We start from the raw sequence: 18,803 nt of genomic DNA, 5'->3' as shown, positions 1-18,803 counted from the left end.
AAAGGAGGGAGGAAAAGTAGGAAGGAAGAGGGGGAAGAAGTCAAGAGAGGAAGGAAAGACCAGACAGCAGAAAACGTTGAATACAGCATGAGACAGAAGAGAGCCAAGCAGTACCGTAAGCAGATCCAGGTGCTGAAGACGACGTTCAAGTTCAAGACGCCGATCCAGTGCGTGGTGGATGACAGCACGATTCTGGAGGCGACGAACGCCAACTACGACCTTGTGAAGGGCATGGACGGCATCGTGCAACACGAGACGAAGTACTTTGTGACGCAGTGCTGTGTGCAGCACCTTTACGACTCGGAGAACCAGCAGGCGATCGATCTGGCGAAGCGGATGGAAAAGAGACGTTGCGGCCACAAGGACACGCTGTCGTCGTTCGAGTGCATCAAGAGCATCACGAACGTGGACGGCGAAAACAAGTACCGGTACCTGGTGGTGACGCAGGACGAGCGGTTGCGGACGAGCTTGCGGAACGTCGCCGGGGTGCCGCTCTGTTTCTTGTACCGGAGCGTGCTTGTGATGGAGCCGATGAGCACGGTGACGAAGCGGGTGGTGCAGGCCGTGGAGCGGATGAAGTTGACGCAGGGCTTGAACAGCGTCGACGCCGGGAAGCGGGTACGAGACGGCGACGAGGACGTGGACCCGGTGCAGCAGGAGGTGCAGGCGCAGCGCAAGAAGCGGGTGAAGGGCGTGAACCCGTTGGCCATGAAGAAGAAGGCCAAGAAGGCCAAGAAGGACGCGGTGACGACGGGGCCGACCAAGGAGGATCGGGACCCTTCCGAGGCTGCTGCTGGCGACGGCAAGAAGCGCAGGAGAAGACGGCACACCCACAAGACGAACTCCGCCGAGGAAGAGACCCGGGAGGAGCCTGCTGCATCTGTTGCCGAGCCTGCAACGCCGGTGGTGGCTGCCGCCGATGAGTGAGGCTGTCGTTCTGACAGCCACGAGCACAGACTACCCGACAAGCACACACACCGGACTACTAGACTTCAAATAGATAGATAGATAGATAGATAGATAGATAGATCGACAGATCAAGAAATTTCAGCGAGAACGATTTTCGTGGCGTTTCGTCAACATGAAAAGACAACAAGAGCCCTTTTTGGCGGGAGGAGCCTGTTGCTTGGGGATTGACAGTGCAGAGACAGCAGAGAGACTAAAAATCGGACACAGCAGCATGGATTTTGACCAGAAGGTGTTTTTGCGGCAGGTGTTTTTTGAAAGCAGCCAGGTGCTCACGGAGAGACACCTGTACCAGGCGGCCCGATGGTCCAGCGAAGCGTTGAACGGGATGGCGCCGTTGACGACGGAGCAGCAGTACGCAGAGTACCAGCTCATGAAGAGGACATCTCACAGCAGTGGGGGTGGACTTGGTGGCGGCGGGCTGGGGGGCAACACGTTGACGTCGCCGCTTTCGTCGTCGTTGGCGTTCGAATCGAGCATGCTCACGTCCGGCTCGGCGACGGGGACGAGTACAGGCCTCTCCGGGAGAGCCACGGCGAGTCCGGGACTCAACATGGGCAGCGGGGCGGGCATGGGGAGGTCGAGGGCTTTGGATGGACAGAACGGGGGCGGGCCGGGGGTGGAGAACGACGAGTTCTTGCTGTTCACCGAGAGAGACAAGATAGCGCTCGCAGGTGCCTACTTCAGCTGCAAGGAGTTCAACCGCTGCTACCACGTCTTGAAGGAGTGCCGCAGCTACAAGGCGGTCTTCATACGGCTCTACGCCCTGTTTTTGAGCGGCGAGAAGAAGAAGTCGATTGAAAACGGGACGATCTTGGGCCAGAACGACAACACGACGCAGAATCCAAACTTCTCGCTCATCATCAAGGAGCTCGAGATCTACAAGAAGACGATGCATCTCACACACTTGCATGACCCGTTCCTCTTGTACTTGCAGGGCATCATCTACCTCAAGTCGAAAAAGCTCACGCACGCGCAGGAGATGTTCTACCAGTCCGTCTCGATATACCCGATCAACTGGAGCTGCTGGAAAGAGCTGGTGTCGAGCTTGTCGACGTTCAGTGAGGCTCTGCGCATGATCACCCGCCTCCAGAAAAACCCAAGGTTCTCCGACAAGAAGGAGTTCTACATCATGTTTCTCTTCTTCAAGGTGACGGTCTACCAGGAGTTTTTCCAGATCTCCAACGAGGTCCTTGTGAGTCTGAACGACTTGACCGACATATTCCCGCACTTCAGCTTCTTGAAGACCCAGAAGGCGTTGATCTCGTACAACGAGCTAGACTACAACACCGCAGAAAACATCTTTGACGACATACTGAAGTCGGACCCAATGAGGTTGGACGAGATGGACATCTACTCTAACATCTTGTACGTCATGGAAAACAAGTCCAAGTTGTCCTACTTGGCCCACTACGCGTCAGAAGTCGACCCGCTCCGTCCAGAGACCTGCTGCATAATAGCCAACTACCACTCCATCAAGTTTGACCACCAGAAGGCCATCATGTACTACAAGAGGGCCTTGTCGTTGAGCCAAGACTGCCTCAGTGCGTGGACCTTGATGGGCCACGAGTTTGTTGAGTTGAAGAACTCCAACGCCGCCATTGAGAGCTACAGACGGGCCGTCGACACCAACAACAAGGATTTCAGAGCATGGTACGGCTTGGGCCAGGCCTACGAGGTCTTGGACATGCACCTCTACTCCTTGTACTACTACCAAAGAGCATGTTCCTTGAAACCCATGGACAAGCGTATGTGGCAGGCCATCGGAAATTGCTGCGAAAAACTCGAAGAATTCGAAGACTCCATCAAAGCTTATCGGAAAGCCTCCTCCGTCTCCGTGGACTCCGATCCGGTCATACTCTACAAGCTCGGCACCCTCTACGCCCACATCGACGACACCAAGAACGCGAAAAACTACATGAAGCTTTGTTTGGAAGAGGAGCTCGGTGGCGACATCACAGATGAGACAATAAAGGCCCGCTTGTGGCTAGCCAAACACGAGACCTCCAACAAAAACTGGCAGCTGGCGTACAACTACGCTGTCGAGCTTACCCAGGGCACCTCTCAGGAGATAGAGGAGGCCCGTGCCATTGCTCGGGAGGCACACATGCAGATCAACATGACCTCCAACTCGATATCCGGCTTTCTGTAACCTCCACGTACTTCTATGTCTTATACTGTAATATCATGAATCCGATAGAAATTCTCCCCGCAACATTACGTAAGCTCAACACTTTTTTCCTCATCATGTTTTCGTGAAGTTTTTCCTGAAATAAGATGTATTAACTCAAATTCTTTTCCTCTGTTGGAGATCAGCCTCAATTGCATTGCAAAAATTCGACAAACAGGGCTCTCGTGTCGCCAAAGTCTTGACAGGAAATGCCGCCAAAGCAAAGCAAGAAAACAAAACGGCCTTCGTTGTCGCCACCGCCGCCACCTCCGCCGGGTCCTCCTGCTGGAAACGGTAAAGCCACATCCAGGAGCAAAACCTCATCCAACGGGTCCGGCGCCAATGCGGAGCCAGCAAGAAAGAAACCGAAATTACCACCGCCACCGCCTCCCTCTTTCACACGATTGCCTCCGCCACCGTCGCCAATAGCTAGACCGCCAGCGGCAGCAAAGAGCGCTTCATCTAGCTCTCGCGTAATCCCGCCTCCACCGCCTCCGTCTCTTCCACAAGAAAAAACCAAGGGTACCAATATAGAAGTGCTAAAAGCAAGAGCACAGAGATGGCAGGATTGTCAGAAACGCCGGTTCACACAGAAAAAAGTCCAAAAGGGAACGTATGTGCACAATGTGAAATACGAAATGCCACCAGAGCATATACGGAAAATCATGAACGCACAGGGCGACCTCTCTTCCAAGTTTTTTGACAAGGAGAAACATGCAATGCTAGGAGCACTCAAATATATGCCTCACGCTATACTGAAGCTACTTGAAAATATGCCACAACCGTGGGAAACAGAAAAAGAGGTGAAAATACTTTATCATACAGGTGGTGCTATCACCCTTGTGAACGAAATACCGAGAGTGATTGAGCCAGTGTATAAAGCACAGTGGGCTGCCTCTTGGATTCAAATGAGAAGGGAGAAACATGATCGGAGAAACTTTAGAAGAATGAAGTTCCCTCCTTTCGATGATGAAGAACCCTTCCTCGACTTTTCTAAACAAATTCCATCAATCGACTCGTTGCAAGGAATTCGCTTAGAACTAGATCCGATTGAAGATGAGGCAGTGATAGATTGGTTCTACGAAGGGAAACCGCTCATAGATGATCCCGAATTTGTCAATGGAGAATCCTACAGGAAATGGAACCTGAAGGTAAACATGCTAACAAACTTACACAGACTTTCAACTCCTTTGATAAACGACGAAAAGATAGATCCTAATTACTTTTATCTTTTTGACAAAGAATCACTTTTTACCGCAAAAGCACTCAATATTGCTCTGCCTGGAGGACCCAAATTTGAACCTCTATATAAGGACGAAAACCCAGAAGATGAAGATTTTAATGAATTTAACGCACTTGATAGAATAATTTTCCGAAACCCTATAAAGTCAGAGTACAAAGTTGCTTTCCCATATCTCTACAACTCATTAGTAAGGTCAGTATCGATTCCAAAATATCATTCCCCACCTATTTTATTTACTAAAACAGACGATCCTGATATACCACTATTCAACTTCAATCCGAGCTATAATCAGATAAAACCGAAAAAAGGAGTTACCAACGTTTATGAAACCCTTGATTTTGATGCTGAAACAGGAGAGATGCTGAATGAAACAGGAGAGATTTTTGATACTCCTCTTGAGCTTCCTGATTCCTTTGCTCCATTTTTATCTGATGAAGAGTTGATATTCACTTCAGATAGCTACCAAGCCTTTGAATTATATTGGTCCTCATATCCTTTCAATACTAGTACTGGAAGCATGGTAAGAGCTGAAGATGTTGCCTTAGTTAAAAGCTGGTACTTACAACACCCCCCATCAGATGAACGTGTGAAAATAAAAATTTCACATCAAAAACTATTGAAGAACCATGTACTAAATGAATTGAAGAGAGAAAAATCTCCTTCAAATGAATCTACTCCGAAACTATTGAAAGCTTTGAAGGCAACAAAATTCTTCCAAGAGACATCTCTAGATTGGGTAGAAGCTGGGATTCAAGTCTGTAAACAAGGTCACAATATGCTTAATTTGTTGATCCACAGAAGGGGTTTGACATATCTTCATTTAGATTATAACTTCAATTTGAAGCCAACTAAAACATTGACTACGAAAGAACGTAAGAAATCCAGATTTGGTAATGCATTCCATTTGGTAAGAGAGATACTTAGAATGATCAAGATGATTGTTGATGCTCACATCCAGTTTAGACTTGGAAACATAGATGCTTATCAGTTGGCTGATGGACTATACTATGCAATGAACCATATGGGCCAGTTGACTGGTATATACCGTTACAAATATAAAGTTATGCATCAAATCAGGGCTATCAAGGACTTGAAACATGTTGTCTATAGCAAATTCAATAAAATCATTGGTAAGGGACCTGGCTGCGGATTTTGGCAGCCCGCATGGAGAGTCTGGATCTTTTTCATGAGAGGTATAATTCCTATCCTTGAAAGATGGCTAGGAAATCTCCTCTCACGTCAATTTGAAGGTAGGCAATCCAAAGAGGTTACGAAAACAATAACTAAACAGAGAGTGGATTCATACTATGATTTAGAATTACGAGCCGCAGTGATGAAAGACATACTAGATATGATTCCAGAAGGCATGAAACAAAATAAGTCGAAAGCAATTTTGCAACATTTGAGTGAAGCGTGGAGATGCTGGAAAGCCAACATTCCATGGAAAGTCCCAGGGCTACCTGAGCCCATTGTAAAAGTGATTGAGAGATACATCAAAGCCAAAGCTGATGGTTGGATATCTGTTGCGCACTATAATAGAGACAGAATTGAACGTGGTGCATCTATTGAAAAAACCGTTGCCAAGAAAAACTTGGGCAGATTGACAAGACTATGGATCAAGAACGAACAAGATAGACAACTTGAGTATCAAAAAGAAGGATCTTTTGTTTCACCTGATGAGGGTGTTGAGATCTATATGAATATGGTCAATTGGCTTGAGAGCAGAAAATTTGTTCCGGTCCCTTTCCCACCCATCAATTACAAGCATGACAGTAAAATTTTAATCTTGGCCCTTGAGAATTTGAAAGAAGCTTACCAAGGTAATAGTAGATTGAATTCCCAAGAAAGACAAGAACTTTCTATTATCGAACAAGCCTACGATAACCCTCATGAGTTTCTAGCCAATATAAAACGAACGATTTTAACACAAAGGAACTTTAAGGAAGTAAAACTTGAAATGATGGATCATTATAGCCACATATCTCCAGTATATGATATTGAACCTTTAGAAAAAATTGTTGATGCTTATCTGGACCAATACCTATGGTATGAAGCAGATAAACGAGGTTTATTTCCAAATTGGGTAAAACCAAATGATTCTGAAATACCTCCATTGTTAGTTTACAAGTGGTGCCAGGGTGTAAATAACTTAGATGATGTTTGGAGTATTTCACAAGATCAAACAAATGTCGTGCTACAGACTTCATTACATAAACTAGCAGAAAAGATTGACTTCACGTTGTTAAATCAGTTATTGAGATTGATTGTGGATCCTAATATTGCTGACTATATTACTGCTAAATGCAATGTTAGTATTAATTACAAAGACATGAGTCATGTGAATCAATTTGGTTTACTGAAAGGTCTTCAATTTGCATCCTTTGTTTATCAATATTACGCACTCGCTACTGATTTAATGATCTTAGGCTTGGACAGAGCGACCGACTTGGCCGGATCTCCTTTGAGCCCGAACGAGTTTTTGGAATTTGAGAGTTTAGAAAAGCAAGTGTCACACCCAATCCGTTTGTACGTGAGATACATTGATAAGATAACAATTTTTTTCCGGTTCTCGAAGGATGAATCAGATGAATTAATCGAGGACTATCTTTCTGAAAATCCTGATCCTAATTTTGAACAGATTGTTGGCTATAACAATAGAAGATGCTGGCCAAGAGATTCTAGAATGAAACTCACTAGACATGATGTACACTTGGGACGTGCCTGTTTCTGGGAAATTGCCAGGCGTGTTCCGAGATCAGTTATTGATTTGAAATGGGAAAACTCACTAGCCTCAGTATATTCCAGAGACAACCCTAATTTATTATTTACCATGTGTGGTTTTGAGGTGAGGATACTTCCAAATTTTAGAGCAAAGGAAAGCAAACCTTCAAAAGAAGGTGTTTGGGATTTAATCGACGAAAATACAAAAGAAATAAAGGCAAAAGCATTTTTGCAGGTTACTCAAGAAGATGTTGAAAAATTTCACAATACAATTAGGCGTCTCTTAATGAGTGCAGGATCCAGTCCTTTCACTAAAGTGGCATCAAAGTGGAACACAGCAGTGCTATCTTTGTTTGTGTACTACAGAGAAGCCATTATTGCTACAGAGTCACTACTCGATATTTTGGTCAAATCCGAAACTAAAGTTCAAACAAAGGTCAAGTTGGGGTTGAATTCTAAGATGCCAACACGTTTCCCACCAGCCGTGTTTTATACCCCAAAGGAGTTGGGTGGTCTAGGTATGCTAAGTGCGTCTCATATTTTAATTCCTACTTCTGATTTACGATGGTCCAAACAGACTGATACTGGGATTACCCATTTCAGAGTTGGTATGACACATGATGATGAACGGCTGATACCGACAATTTTCAGATATATTACAACGTGGGAAAATGAGTTTCTAGATTCACAAAGAGTTTGGTCTGAGTTTACATCCAAGAGAAGTGAGGCTGAACAACTAAAGAAAAGATTGACTTTTGAAGATTTAGAAGATTGCTGGGATAGAGGGTTACCAAGAGTTAGCACTTTGTTCCAGAAAGACAGACAAACTTTAGCAGTGGATAAAGGATACCGAATTCGGAAAGAGTTCAAACAGTACTCCATCATAAGAAATAGTCCATTTTGGTGGTTATCAGATCGACATGATGGTAGACTTTGGAATCTTAATGCATATCGTACAGATGTCATTCAAGCTCTTGGTGGCATCGAGACCATTCTTGAACATACTTTGTTCAAAGGAACGGGGTTTGAGTCGTGGGAAGGTTTGTTTTGGGAAAAGGCCTCCGGATTCGAGGATACTTTAAAGTTTAAAAAATTAACCAACGCTCAGAGATCTGGTTTGTCACAAATCCCAAATAGAAGATTTACATTGTGGTGGTCCCCAACAATCAATAGAGCTAACGTCTATGTTGGATTCTTAGTTCAGTTAGATTTGACGGGTATTTTCTTGCATGGTAAAATTCCTACATTGAAAATCTCATTAATACAGATTTTTAGAGCCCATTTGTGGCAAAAGATTCACGAAAGTTTAGTTGTTGATTTGTGTCAGGTGTTTGATAGTCATTTGGAAGAATTACAAATTGATAGCGTTTTGAAATTACCCATTCATCCACGTAAGTCTTACAAGATGAACTCGTCAACAGCGGATATTTTACTAAATGGAGTTTCTCAATTAGGTTGTTCAAAACCTTCATTGTTATTTGATTCTAATGATGATCACAATGCAATTCAGAGTGATAAATATTGGATAGACGTTCAGTTGAGATATGGTGATTATGATTCTCATGATATTTCACGTTATGCTAGGGCAAAATACCTTGATTACACTAGTGATAATACCAGTGTTTACCCATCTCAAACAGGTTTGCTAATTGCAGTTGATTTAGCATACAATATGTACGATGCTTATGGTAACTGGTTTCCTGGAATGAAGGAATTGGTTCAAAAGGCAATGAAGACTATCATGAAAGCAAACCCTGCACTTTATGTTTTGAGAGAAAGAATCAGAAAAGGTTTACAACTTTATCAGGCTCAACCTCAAGAAGCATTTTTAAGTTCAAGTAACTATGCTGAGTTATTCAATAACGATAATAAGTTGATTGTGGATGACGTCAATGTTTATAGAGTTGTCACACATAGCACCTATGAGGGAAATTCAGCAGTGAAGGTTTTGAATGGTGCACTATTCATGATCAATCCAAGAACAGGTCAGCTATTTTTGAAAGTTATGCATAGTTCCATCTTTCAAGGTCAAAAGCATAGGAGTAAATTATCTAAATGGAAATCTGCGGAAGAAGTGGCAGCTTTGGTTAGATCTCTACCTAAAGAAGAACAACCAAAACAAGTTATTATTACAACCAAGGGTATTTTAGATCCTTTAGAAGTTCATATGCTTGATTTCCCTAACATTTCTATTAGGCCAACTGAACTTCACCTACCATTTGATGCGGCTTTGAAAATTGATAAATTGAATGACCTAGTGAATACTGCTAAAGAACCTCAAATGGTTTTATTCAGTATATATGATGATTGGCTTGAAAGTTGCTCTTCATTCACAGCATTCAACAGACTCATTGTTTTGATGAGGGCTCTACAGATAAATGCAGACAAAGCAAAGTTGATTTTGAGACCTAATAGTAGTATTATAACTAAAGAGCATCATCTCTGGCCGTCTTTGACAGTTGACCAGTGGAGAAATGTGGAATCTCAATTGGCTGACTTGATATTATCTGACTACTCTGAAAAATATAGCATTAATCTTGATTCATTGACTGATAATGAAATAAGAGATATCATTCTTGGACAAAACTTGAATGCCCCATCTGTGAAAAAACAAAAGATAGCAGAAATTGAAGGTAGTAAGACTGTCAGTATCAAGGACAAAGACGGTAACAAGATTGACGAAGATGAGGAAATGGGACAGCAAATATCGACCAGGGTAAAAACTGTGAATGTCCATGGAGAAGAAATCATAACTGTAACGACAAACAGTAATGAACAAGAAAAATTTGAGAGCAAGTCTAGCTGGAGGAAAAGAGCAATCTTATCGAGTATGCTCGAGTTACAAAAAAATAAGGTTTTTGTTACTTCTGGCAATTTTGAAGATGAGGACAGTTATGCTTTCGTTTTCCCGAAGAATATCCTTTCGACGTTTTTGTCATGCTGCGACTCTAGAGTCCAGGTTGGAGGTTATTTCTTCGGTAAATCTCCACCTGATAACGACCAAGTCAAAGAAATTAAATGTATTGTTATGGTTCCTCAACTCGGGGAACACCATCAAGTCAACTTCCCTGAAAATGCACCTGCAAGTGAATATTTAGAAGGATTAGAGCCATTGGGATGGATACATACCATACCATCAGGAAAGGAGGTTGATATTGACGGATGTTATGAGATAATCAATCACGCAAGAATGAAAAATGATTTTGAATGGAGTGAAAAGGCTTCGATAATCTCAGTGTCGATAGCTAGCGGTAGCGTTACAATCACCAGCAACCGTGTAACACAAAATGGTCTGCGTTGGGGTGTAAAATATGCCAAGTATTTGGGACAAGCAGACAGATTGATCCACTATTCTGACGATTATAGAGTCACCACTCCTTTAATTTTGACAGAGAAGTTCAAGGGATTTACAGTTGTCCCAGCAGCCGATATATGGAATTATGCCTTTATTTCTAACTCATGGGATAAGGAGCAAGAATATAGTCTCAAGATTGACCAACCACTAAGCTTTTTTCACGAACGTCACCGTCCAATTCACTTTGATGCGTTTAAGAACTTAGAGAGAAACACGGGTGATAACGATGATGTTGAAGCAGAACAGGAGGATGTTCTCATGTAGTTGCGACCTATTTGGTTTGACTGATTTACCTACTGTATAAATGAGCTTAATACGATGTTAATAACTTTTCACATTAAGCGCCTAAAGTCTCATTTGTCTACAGTCAATAGATGTTTTTGTTTTATATGTACGGAAAAGTATCAGGTAATTTCGCTGAAATATCGTATACAGATTATAGATCATGCAGTTCGTAAACCTCTTCGATATGAACTTCCTCCTTTTCGAGTTCTGTAGGAAGAGGCGCTTTCTGATTATCGTCCAGCAAAACATCTCTGAGTTTCTCCTTGATGACAGCTTTGGATTGCTGCACCATGGCATTTGTCACTGTCAGCATAGGGCCTAACATCTGCAGGTTATATGCAAAGTACAACCCTGTGATGACAAAAATTGCAAGAATGAATAATACTGGATTTCTGATGACAGCCATGAACTCGTTCCAACCTAGTAAAATCAAAAGGACGTACATGAACGTCGGAATGGATGTTTTGTTCGCAACCATAGACCTCTTCGCATCGAGATAAATGGCATCCGTTTCCTTCTTAAATCTGGCTTTAACCTTAGCCTGCTGCTTTGGTGTTAATAAAGTCAAGAATCTTGAGTTTCTGTCCGACTTTTCAAAATTCTCTGAGTCATCTTCGTCACTTGAATTTTCACCCCCAGCGTCGTCTGAGTCGATCCCCTCGTTTGGTTCATTCTCGATGTCAAACTTAGGCTTTTGAATGGTAGAACCTTCTGGACCCTTTATGGTACATAAAACAGGAAACAATGACAACGCATGATCTCTGGATTTATTGAACTGGGAGTCCAGCTGGCTGAAAGTTTTCCATATGAGTGGTAAGCCATTAGAATCAAACTTGAACGAGTCTTCAAAGAGGTTTCTCAAAATTCTCGAGGCAGAGTCGTCATTTATATAGTCATGCACGATGGAGTCAAACTTGTTCCAGATGTTTCTAAGAACTTTCATATGAACGGTGCTATTTTCATCCTGTGAAAGACCTATCTTGAAATCAAACGAATCTCCACTTCTATATGGCTTGAATATTTTCTCCATTAGCTCGTTGAATTTGCTAAAGATGTGATCCCAAGACTCAGGAGTTGGTTCAGAAAGTTCTTCGATTATACAGTCCTTGAATTTTGTTTGGAACTTCTTCGTTATCTTACCGATCAGTATGTGTGATTCCTTTGTCCTCAAAGTATGAGAAAGCTCTTGCAATGCCTTTTCCAGCTTCTCTAGCTCGACGGCGTAGTTCTCAACAAATACAGAGGTGTCCGCACCGTATTCTGCTCCCTTCTCTTCTTCTCCTGCTAGAGAGTACTCTGCAGACTGCGTTTTAAATTCCTCTAAAGTTTCTGTAGTTGCAGCTAGCAACAAGACATTGAAAGATTTTTTGGAGTTTGTTTTCTTCAAGCTTGCGAAACCTGTATCTAATTTAGAAATTAGAGACTTGGATAAGTTTGACAAGATAGTCGACTGGAAACCTTTCAACTTGAGGTCTATCTTGGCCTTGAGGTCTCTGCGCACGTCAGAGTACACCGCACCTTTGTATCGAGAGGCTTGAGAATCGTAACGGGAAAGACACTTGTGTCTTAATTCCTTGAACTGGGCACACGATGCCGCAGGGTCCAACTCTGGCTCCTGCACGGCGGAGTACTCTTGCAAGAACAAATCGTCATAGACGCTGTTCAGAATTTCGTTACACTTGAATTTGGACACTAGGATCTGCTGTGTAGGTAAGTCCAAGTCCTTGTTGTTTTCGATCTGGTCCCACACTTTTTCCGAGTACAGGGCCCATGCGTCGATGGGGATCCTCTTGTGGTATGCGTTGTGGCTAAAGAGCCTATCGTTGGTGAAGTCGTCGCCCAACTGTCTGATGTTGTACTCAAACTTGTCCGGCTGGTAGTGTTTGTGGGAAATGGCAAAAAACTTGAGGTCGAAGAAGTCGCTGAGCTGCGAGTCGGCACACTGGTCGGGCTTGTTCAAGTCGACCCAGATCCTCTTCATGTCGGCCTCCAAGGACTCGCCCAAGTTCGAGATTGGCGTGAGGCCCGTGAAGTCCCTAATGACAAACAAAAGTAGACACTTCTCGCTCTGCTCGTGGAACAAAGAGAGGTTCACTTCCATTACAGTCTTCAACAACTCCATGTTGGCGCCCTGGTACAACCCGACCTGGTGCTCGAAGATGTTCACAATGAGCACCTCAGACGTGGCCAATGCAAACAACGCCGACTTCCGCTCAAAGTCCTTGTCATCTGCCCGCTCTCTGCCATCCACTCCTTCCACGTCGAGAACGTAGATGTTGTTGCTGTTGCGTCTTCTCCCGGCCTCCTGCTCCTCCGCCGCAGACGCCACGTAGTTGGCGTGCGAGAACCAGATTCCTTTCGTCGTCTGTTGTCTCTTCTCTTCATCCATCACGTCAAACTGCGTCCCAAAAAGCCGGTTCAAGAGCGTCGACTTACCGGTCGACTGCGAGCCAAACACAGATACAATGTGGTAGTTCAAGCCATCGTCCTCGCCGTGGTCATCGCCGACGTAGCACTTTTCCACGTATTTGTCCAATCCCTTCGCAAAACGCTTTTCCTCGTCCACCAGGTGAACGGAAACTGTTGCAGTATCGTGATTGCCAGATGAACTCATGTCTTTCTGTCTCACAGGCCCTTCCAACCCAGTTCTTTTCCAGTCCCAGACCAGAGCCGCCTCCCTGTTTCCAAACATGTTGAGCCGATCAAACCGGCACTTCCTCCTTTTTTCAGGCTCGCTCCGGCAGATTCTGACAGGACTTTCTTAATTTGCATACAGTATATATGCTACAAAGGCTACTTACGCTTCTTGCGGAAGCTGGTCTTGTTGTCGACGGTGCAGCACGCAGACGGCACCCCCCAGTCCTTGGAGAGGACGCTGATGACTGCCGCATCGTGGCTGCCCTGGACGCCTAGCGTCGGTCCCCGTCTCGGATCGTCCGACATGGTGCAGGAGCCACTGCACTTGACCTTGAGGACGTCGGCAAGGCGGTCTGTGTCCACGTAGAAGGCGTCGAGGCCGGAGACACGGGTGACGACCCGGCGGCCGACCTTGACGCTCTCGATGGTGATGCTCACGGTGGGCGGCTTTCCCCGCTTGGGCACAAGACGCTTCTTCACGAGCACGTCGTTACTTTTGGCGTCGCCCTCCCGGTACACGGCGTGGTAGAGCGTGCAGGAGGCGACGACTTTGTTCACCATGTCTACACGCTTGACCCGCCGGACATCTGCCAGGACGAACCCGCCGAGGATGTCATCCGGCTCGATGTAGTCGGGGCTGGCTCGGCACACCAGCTGCGGGTTCTGGCGCATGTACCGTTGCACAAAGGCCTTTATCTCGTTTTCGGTGTAGTAGTAGTCGTAGACGGCGTCGAGACGATTGAACATCATGCGAGACGCGTTGCTGGGCTTGAGGTACGTCTTGACGACCAAAGGCGGGACGGCTCCCTCGGACGAGGCCGCCGTCCCCGGCGTCGTCTTGGCATCCGTCTTGGCTGCCGTCTGTGTCGCCAAGCCCTGGATCCGGTACGGCACAAAGTTCAGCACCCGTGGGTCGGAACGGGGTGCCACAGAGACGACGCTGAGCTTGTCGTCCTTGCCCTTGAGCTTGAGCAACGTCTCCTTTTCCATTGCTTTGAGAAACTTGCCGCTCTTCTTCCACGACGTCCGCTTCATGTTCACCACGCTGTCGTCCACGGGTGGGAGATTCTTGAGCACGTGGCCTGACATGAACTGGGATGCCAGAAGCGGGAACTCCAGCTTGTCCTGGTTCAATGTGTACAGCACCGCCCTCCGGAACATCTCGTCGATGTCCTCAGTGCTCATGACGTACTCGTCGGGCTCATCGTGATCCTCTCCGTCAGCAGCATCAGCAACTTTTACTTCGACTTCTTTCTTCAACTCTTCGACCTCCTTCTCGTCCTTCTCGTCCTTCTCGTCCTTCTCATCTAGCGAAACAGTCGCCAGGGCGTGTTCCGCATCTTCTGTCTGTGTCTCGGCATCGCCCTTTTGCTGTTGTTCTTGAACATTTCTTCTTTCCGCCTCCTTCAACACCTCATCCATGCTTCTCCCCAGCGACGCCAAATGATCCCCGACAACGGTCCACACCTGCACGACCTTCCCCGAATCCGGGATCTCGTCCTCACGCTTACCCTCCAAATCCATCAAACACTTCCCCACCGCCATCGCTACGTTCGGTGTCTTGTAGTCCACAACTGCCACAACAGCTCCAGACCGTAAGCCGGAACCATACGGCTCAATGCAGCCTCTGATCATAAGGTCTGACCCGTTCACTAACCGTTCAATGACAGCTTCGTGGGTCATGATAACCGGCATTTGGAGTGGCTCTGACCCGTGGACAGATGCCCAGAGCTCGTGCAACGTCGGAACAAGATTCTTGCCATCACGCAACTGGAAGAACACTGGATCCTTGGTCTCCGAATCAAAGAATAGTGTGCCCTTGCTCACCTCATTGCTGTTGAAAAATGCCTTGGAGAGTTTTCCAGGAAATCTCAGTCCTTCGATGTGTTTCTGTACATCTTCCTGCAAACGCCTCTTCTCAGACGACTTAATGTTAGAGCTCGGCTTCACCTCCAAATGTTTCTTAAACATACCGGCTCGGCTTTGTGGTCATATCCCTCTCAACAGGCCCTAGAGAAGAGAAGGAAAGCAAGCCCTTCACAGCAAAGGCAGCAAAGTGGTTGATTCCCCAAAAGAGCGAATCGCTTCAACATGTTTTTGACAGAAATGGTCCTCTCCGAAGAGGTTCTTGTTGTGCATTCCACTAGAGAGAAAGAGAGAGAGAGATACGGCAACCAGGGAAACACAATCGGTGCAGCAAGACCTTACTTCTCTGATGATTTTTCACAATGCTGAAGTGGAGGAGCTGTCGCATGCGTTGCAGCTTTCCTCGTGCTTCTCCCTCTGTCCAACCATGGACCTCGTGTCGTTCCAATTAAACGACAACGTCGTGTGGGTCTACAGAAGAGGCAACGAGAAGGTATGGGACATCGAGCATGCAGAAACGACTCCAGATGAGGCCAACGGCAACGGGGATGGTGGAAACACGAAGAAGATCAAGGATTTAGCATGGAAGCCGGATGGTAAGTGTTTTGCAGTCGTGTCAACAGACGGACTGATCGAGTTGTTCGACACAATGAGCGGGGTGTTGATCAGATCAATTCATTTAGAAATGGAAATATCTTGTGTAAAGTGGTTTAAACGGAACCCGGAGGTAAACAATGGCTTGAATCGGTCAAGGGTTGGGGGGATCCTTGACGATGTTGCCATCACGAACTCGCTTCCGTCTCTCAAGTTTAAGATGAACAACGGTACCTCAGGCACATCCAAGGAGGAAGACAACGACTCAGTACTGGACTTTCTCATTGCAGGATCAACAGGTGGATCATTGAGCTGCGTGTTTTCAGGGATTTTTGTAGTCGAAAACTTGACGTTGTGTGATATTTTTGAAAACTCTGAAATCATGGATATCATCTCCAACAAGTCCTTGTCGAACCACTATGTACTCCTGAATACCCCTGCAAGCAGAGACATATCGGTGCTGAAGGTAGACACGGATTTCATCCACAGGGACAAGAAGTTCACCAAAATCTTGCTCATCTGCTCCAAGCTCTTGAACCTCATCGACCATATCAAAAGCTCGATCCACCAAATCGACAGCCATTATAAGCCGTACTTTGATTACACGATACGGATTGTTGAGTTGCTACGAAGGGAAATCAAAGAGGATGAAATTGAAAACGACAATAAAAGCGGGAACAAAAATACCGACTCTGCCGGCAGGGGTGACAACGACGAAAACGACGAAAACGACCCCAACCCACCAACAAAAGAGGATATCAACAACAATAGCGACCCCATCTATGATCTATACGATTTACTTCTTACTGGGTCGTTATCGAATGCAACAAAGAAGTGGCTAACCGACTATTTGAGCGATCGAGGGGTGAAACGATGGACAAAGTTAGGGCGTACCTATTTCGACAACGCCAGGAGCTCCATATACAACGACTTAGTGTCGTGCTTACACCACATGATAGTTTTCCTTACGGACCTAAAAGGTTTGAGCCAGTGGGCTTCCAACGATACGTCCTTGTATACGCTGGATATCGAAGAGTGCATAAAAATATCCCAGAGCTATTTGAAGTACTCTTACAAGTTCATGATGGAATTGAACGATAGCCAGCGATATTTTGAGCAGACTATTATATGGCTTTCCAGTATTCTATCCGAGCTAACTGCAGACGAAAAGCTGAATGTCAGTTTCCGAACCAATGATATCACGAAGTTCTTGATGTTTGTCAGCAGCAAAATCAATGCAGTTGACAGCGACTCCGATCATGGCAGCATACACGATGCATCTAAGGTAAACGAGTTTACGAAATATTTGGATACCGTGTTGAACTCATTATTTGGCAAAATAAAAAATGACATCAAATCCAAATTCAAGCTGGATACTCATTCACTTCTTTTCTCAAACGAAAATTCATCCGTAAGCCATGTGAGCATGAAGATATTCAGCGACGATAACAAAGGCCACGCTTTAATGCTTTTAGATTCCTCGCAAATAGTAGTGAAAGAATTTAATCTTACCACTCTTGATGTTCAAACCTACGAGATGACAAGAGAAGGAACTGAAACCATTACCGATATGAAGATTGTCTCTAGCGATAGATTACTCGTGCTATTTGATGATTGTGTCATTATGTATAAGTTGCTCTTAGACACCAAAGAGGCTGTAGCCGACTTCAAGTATGTTTTGCAGGAGCATAGCAACGAGACAGACAGCGACTTTCAGGCAGGATACTTAGCTGTGAACGAGGACAAAAAGTTGTTCTGCGTGTTGGACAAAACAAAGAAGAAATACGTGTGGATTAGTTATTGATCTATAAAACGCTCTGAAACTTATCTAAGCTCTTTGTACAAAGTCTCCATCTTTTCCGAGATGGCGATTCTCTTTTCTAGAATATTCGATTTTGCTATTCGGGCTTCATCGTCGATGGTAAAAGCGGTCAAGCTGAGAAAGTTGACGTAAGCTTCTCTTACTGCTCCAGGAAAAGAAATAAGGTCTAGCTGGTTGAATATGTGCATGTCTTCTTGGGTGATCGGAGGGTATTTGCGATAGTACTTCTGGAGTTTGACAAGTCTAGCCAATCTCATGTTGAAGATCCGTTCTGCAGAGGGCGGCAAGCCAAACCTGTTTGGGTCAACTGAGATCACCAACTCAGGGAGTTTAAACTTGGGCTTCACAACACTGCTGTACTGCTGTCGTACTTTGATGAGTCTCCGTACATCTTCTGAAACGGGCGTTTGGGGCTGAAATTTCAGCTGTAAAATCTTGTCACTGTTCGTTTCCAAGGGCACCTCCGGGTCTAAAAACTGTGTTGATTTCACAAACTCTAGCTGGGTAGACTTCCAGAAGGCTATGTATTTATCTCGTAGAGCGGCGTCGTTTTGTTCCTTTCCCATAATACGCATTATCGTGTGAGAAAACGATAGCATGGGACTGTATTCTTGGACAAACCGGAGCCTGTCCTTTTTCGAAACTGTTTTAGCAAACGCAAACCGAAACATCCATGCCGGATAAGCCCGAGATAGCACACTACTATGGTGGTAGATATAATGTAGAATGGCAGAGATGGTGTTTGATCGTTGCTTCGATCGTTTCGACTGCCCTGCTAGTAGTCGCTGCAAACGCAAAGCTTCCGACTCGCCCTTCAGCAGCAGTGAACTCAGCCTGCTGGCCGTATAAGGATCAAGCAGGGACAAGGTATGAAGATTGCTGACGTGGCGTCTCATCTTTGCCACATATACCGTGGTTGCCAGCAGAGAAGACCTGTCATATTGAAAGGTACCTCTAGTTTTCCATCTATCGCAATTGAATTTTTGGAAAATCATGCGTGGCCGGAAAAGGAAATTTCTGGGTTCCGTTCAGTTGTTGTTGTTTACGGTGTTGATGCCAGTCCTGCTTTTCAGGGCCTGTGTAATTGTGTTTCTGGTGTCCGGAGTTGCTACACATAGAACATAGAGACACGCACTGCTAGAGA

General features: G+C 45.2%; 7 protein-coding genes across 7 annotated transcripts; 4 read left to right on the top strand and 3 right to left on the bottom strand.

The window, feature by feature from the left end:
* Nucleotides 1–87: 87 nt before the first annotated feature.
* PICMEDRAFT_74864 (hypothetical protein) lies at nucleotides 88–927 on the top strand (the record flags this gene model as incomplete). The annotated part of the gene is made up of 1 exon (XM_019164896.1): nucleotides 88–927. The coding sequence occupies one exon, from the start codon at nucleotides 88–90 to the stop codon at nucleotides 925–927; it is 840 nt and encodes a 279-aa protein (XP_019015372.1).
* A 188-nt stretch (nucleotides 928–1,115) lies between these two features.
* PICMEDRAFT_18503 (hypothetical protein) lies at nucleotides 1,116–3,194 on the top strand. The gene has a single exon (XM_019162031.1). The coding sequence runs from the start codon at nucleotides 1,181–1,183 to the stop codon at nucleotides 3,116–3,118; it is 1,938 nt and encodes a 645-aa protein (XP_019015371.1). The 5' UTR covers nucleotides 1,116–1,180; the 3' UTR covers nucleotides 3,119–3,194.
* Nucleotides 3,195–3,774: 580 nt separating this feature from the next.
* PICMEDRAFT_74862 (hypothetical protein) lies at nucleotides 3,775–10,719 on the top strand (the record flags this gene model as incomplete). Its single annotated transcript, XM_019164895.1, has 1 exon — nucleotides 3,775–10,719. One exon carries the CDS (start codon nucleotides 3,775–3,777, stop codon nucleotides 10,717–10,719), a length of 6,945 nt encoding a protein of 2,314 aa, XP_019015370.1.
* Nucleotides 10,720–10,891: 172 nt separating this feature from the next.
* Nucleotides 10,892–13,384, bottom strand: PICMEDRAFT_56346 (hypothetical protein; the record flags this gene model as incomplete). Its single annotated transcript, XM_019163186.1, has 2 exons — nucleotides 12,095–13,384; nucleotides 10,892–12,034 (listed from the first exon to the last, which is right to left on the bottom strand). Exons 1-2 carry the CDS (start codon nucleotides 13,352–13,354, stop codon nucleotides 10,892–10,894), a joined length of 2,403 nt encoding a protein of 800 aa, XP_019015369.1. The 5' UTR covers nucleotides 13,355–13,384.
* A 101-nt stretch (nucleotides 13,385–13,485) lies between these two features.
* Nucleotides 13,486–15,375, bottom strand: PICMEDRAFT_18499 (hypothetical protein). The gene has a single exon (XM_019162030.1). The coding sequence runs from the start codon at nucleotides 15,346–15,348 to the stop codon at nucleotides 13,534–13,536; it is 1,815 nt and encodes a 604-aa protein (XP_019015368.1). The 5' UTR covers nucleotides 15,349–15,375; the 3' UTR covers nucleotides 13,486–13,533.
* A 170-nt stretch (nucleotides 15,376–15,545) lies between these two features.
* PICMEDRAFT_18498 (hypothetical protein) lies at nucleotides 15,546–18,124 on the top strand. The gene has a single exon (XM_019162029.1). The coding sequence runs from the start codon at nucleotides 15,671–15,673 to the stop codon at nucleotides 17,639–17,641; it is 1,971 nt and encodes a 656-aa protein (XP_019015367.1). The 5' UTR covers nucleotides 15,546–15,670; the 3' UTR covers nucleotides 17,642–18,124.
* Nucleotides 17,625–18,575, bottom strand: PICMEDRAFT_18496 (hypothetical protein). The gene has a single exon (XM_019162028.1). It carries the CDS (start codon nucleotides 18,553–18,555, stop codon nucleotides 17,662–17,664), a length of 894 nt encoding a protein of 297 aa, XP_019015366.1. The 5' UTR covers nucleotides 18,556–18,575; the 3' UTR covers nucleotides 17,625–17,661.
* Between the last annotated feature and the right edge of the window lie 228 nt (nucleotides 18,576–18,803).

This window comes from Pichia membranifaciens (assembly GCF_001661235.1).
Source record: "Pichia membranifaciens NRRL Y-2026 unplaced genomic scaffold PICMEscaffold_8, whole genome shotgun sequence".
Lineage (NCBI taxonomy): Eukaryota > Fungi > Ascomycota > Pichiomycetes > Pichiales > Pichiaceae > Pichia > Pichia membranifaciens.
Note: the sequence above shows the minus strand (reverse complement) of the source record. Positions and strands in the feature narration are given on the sequence as shown.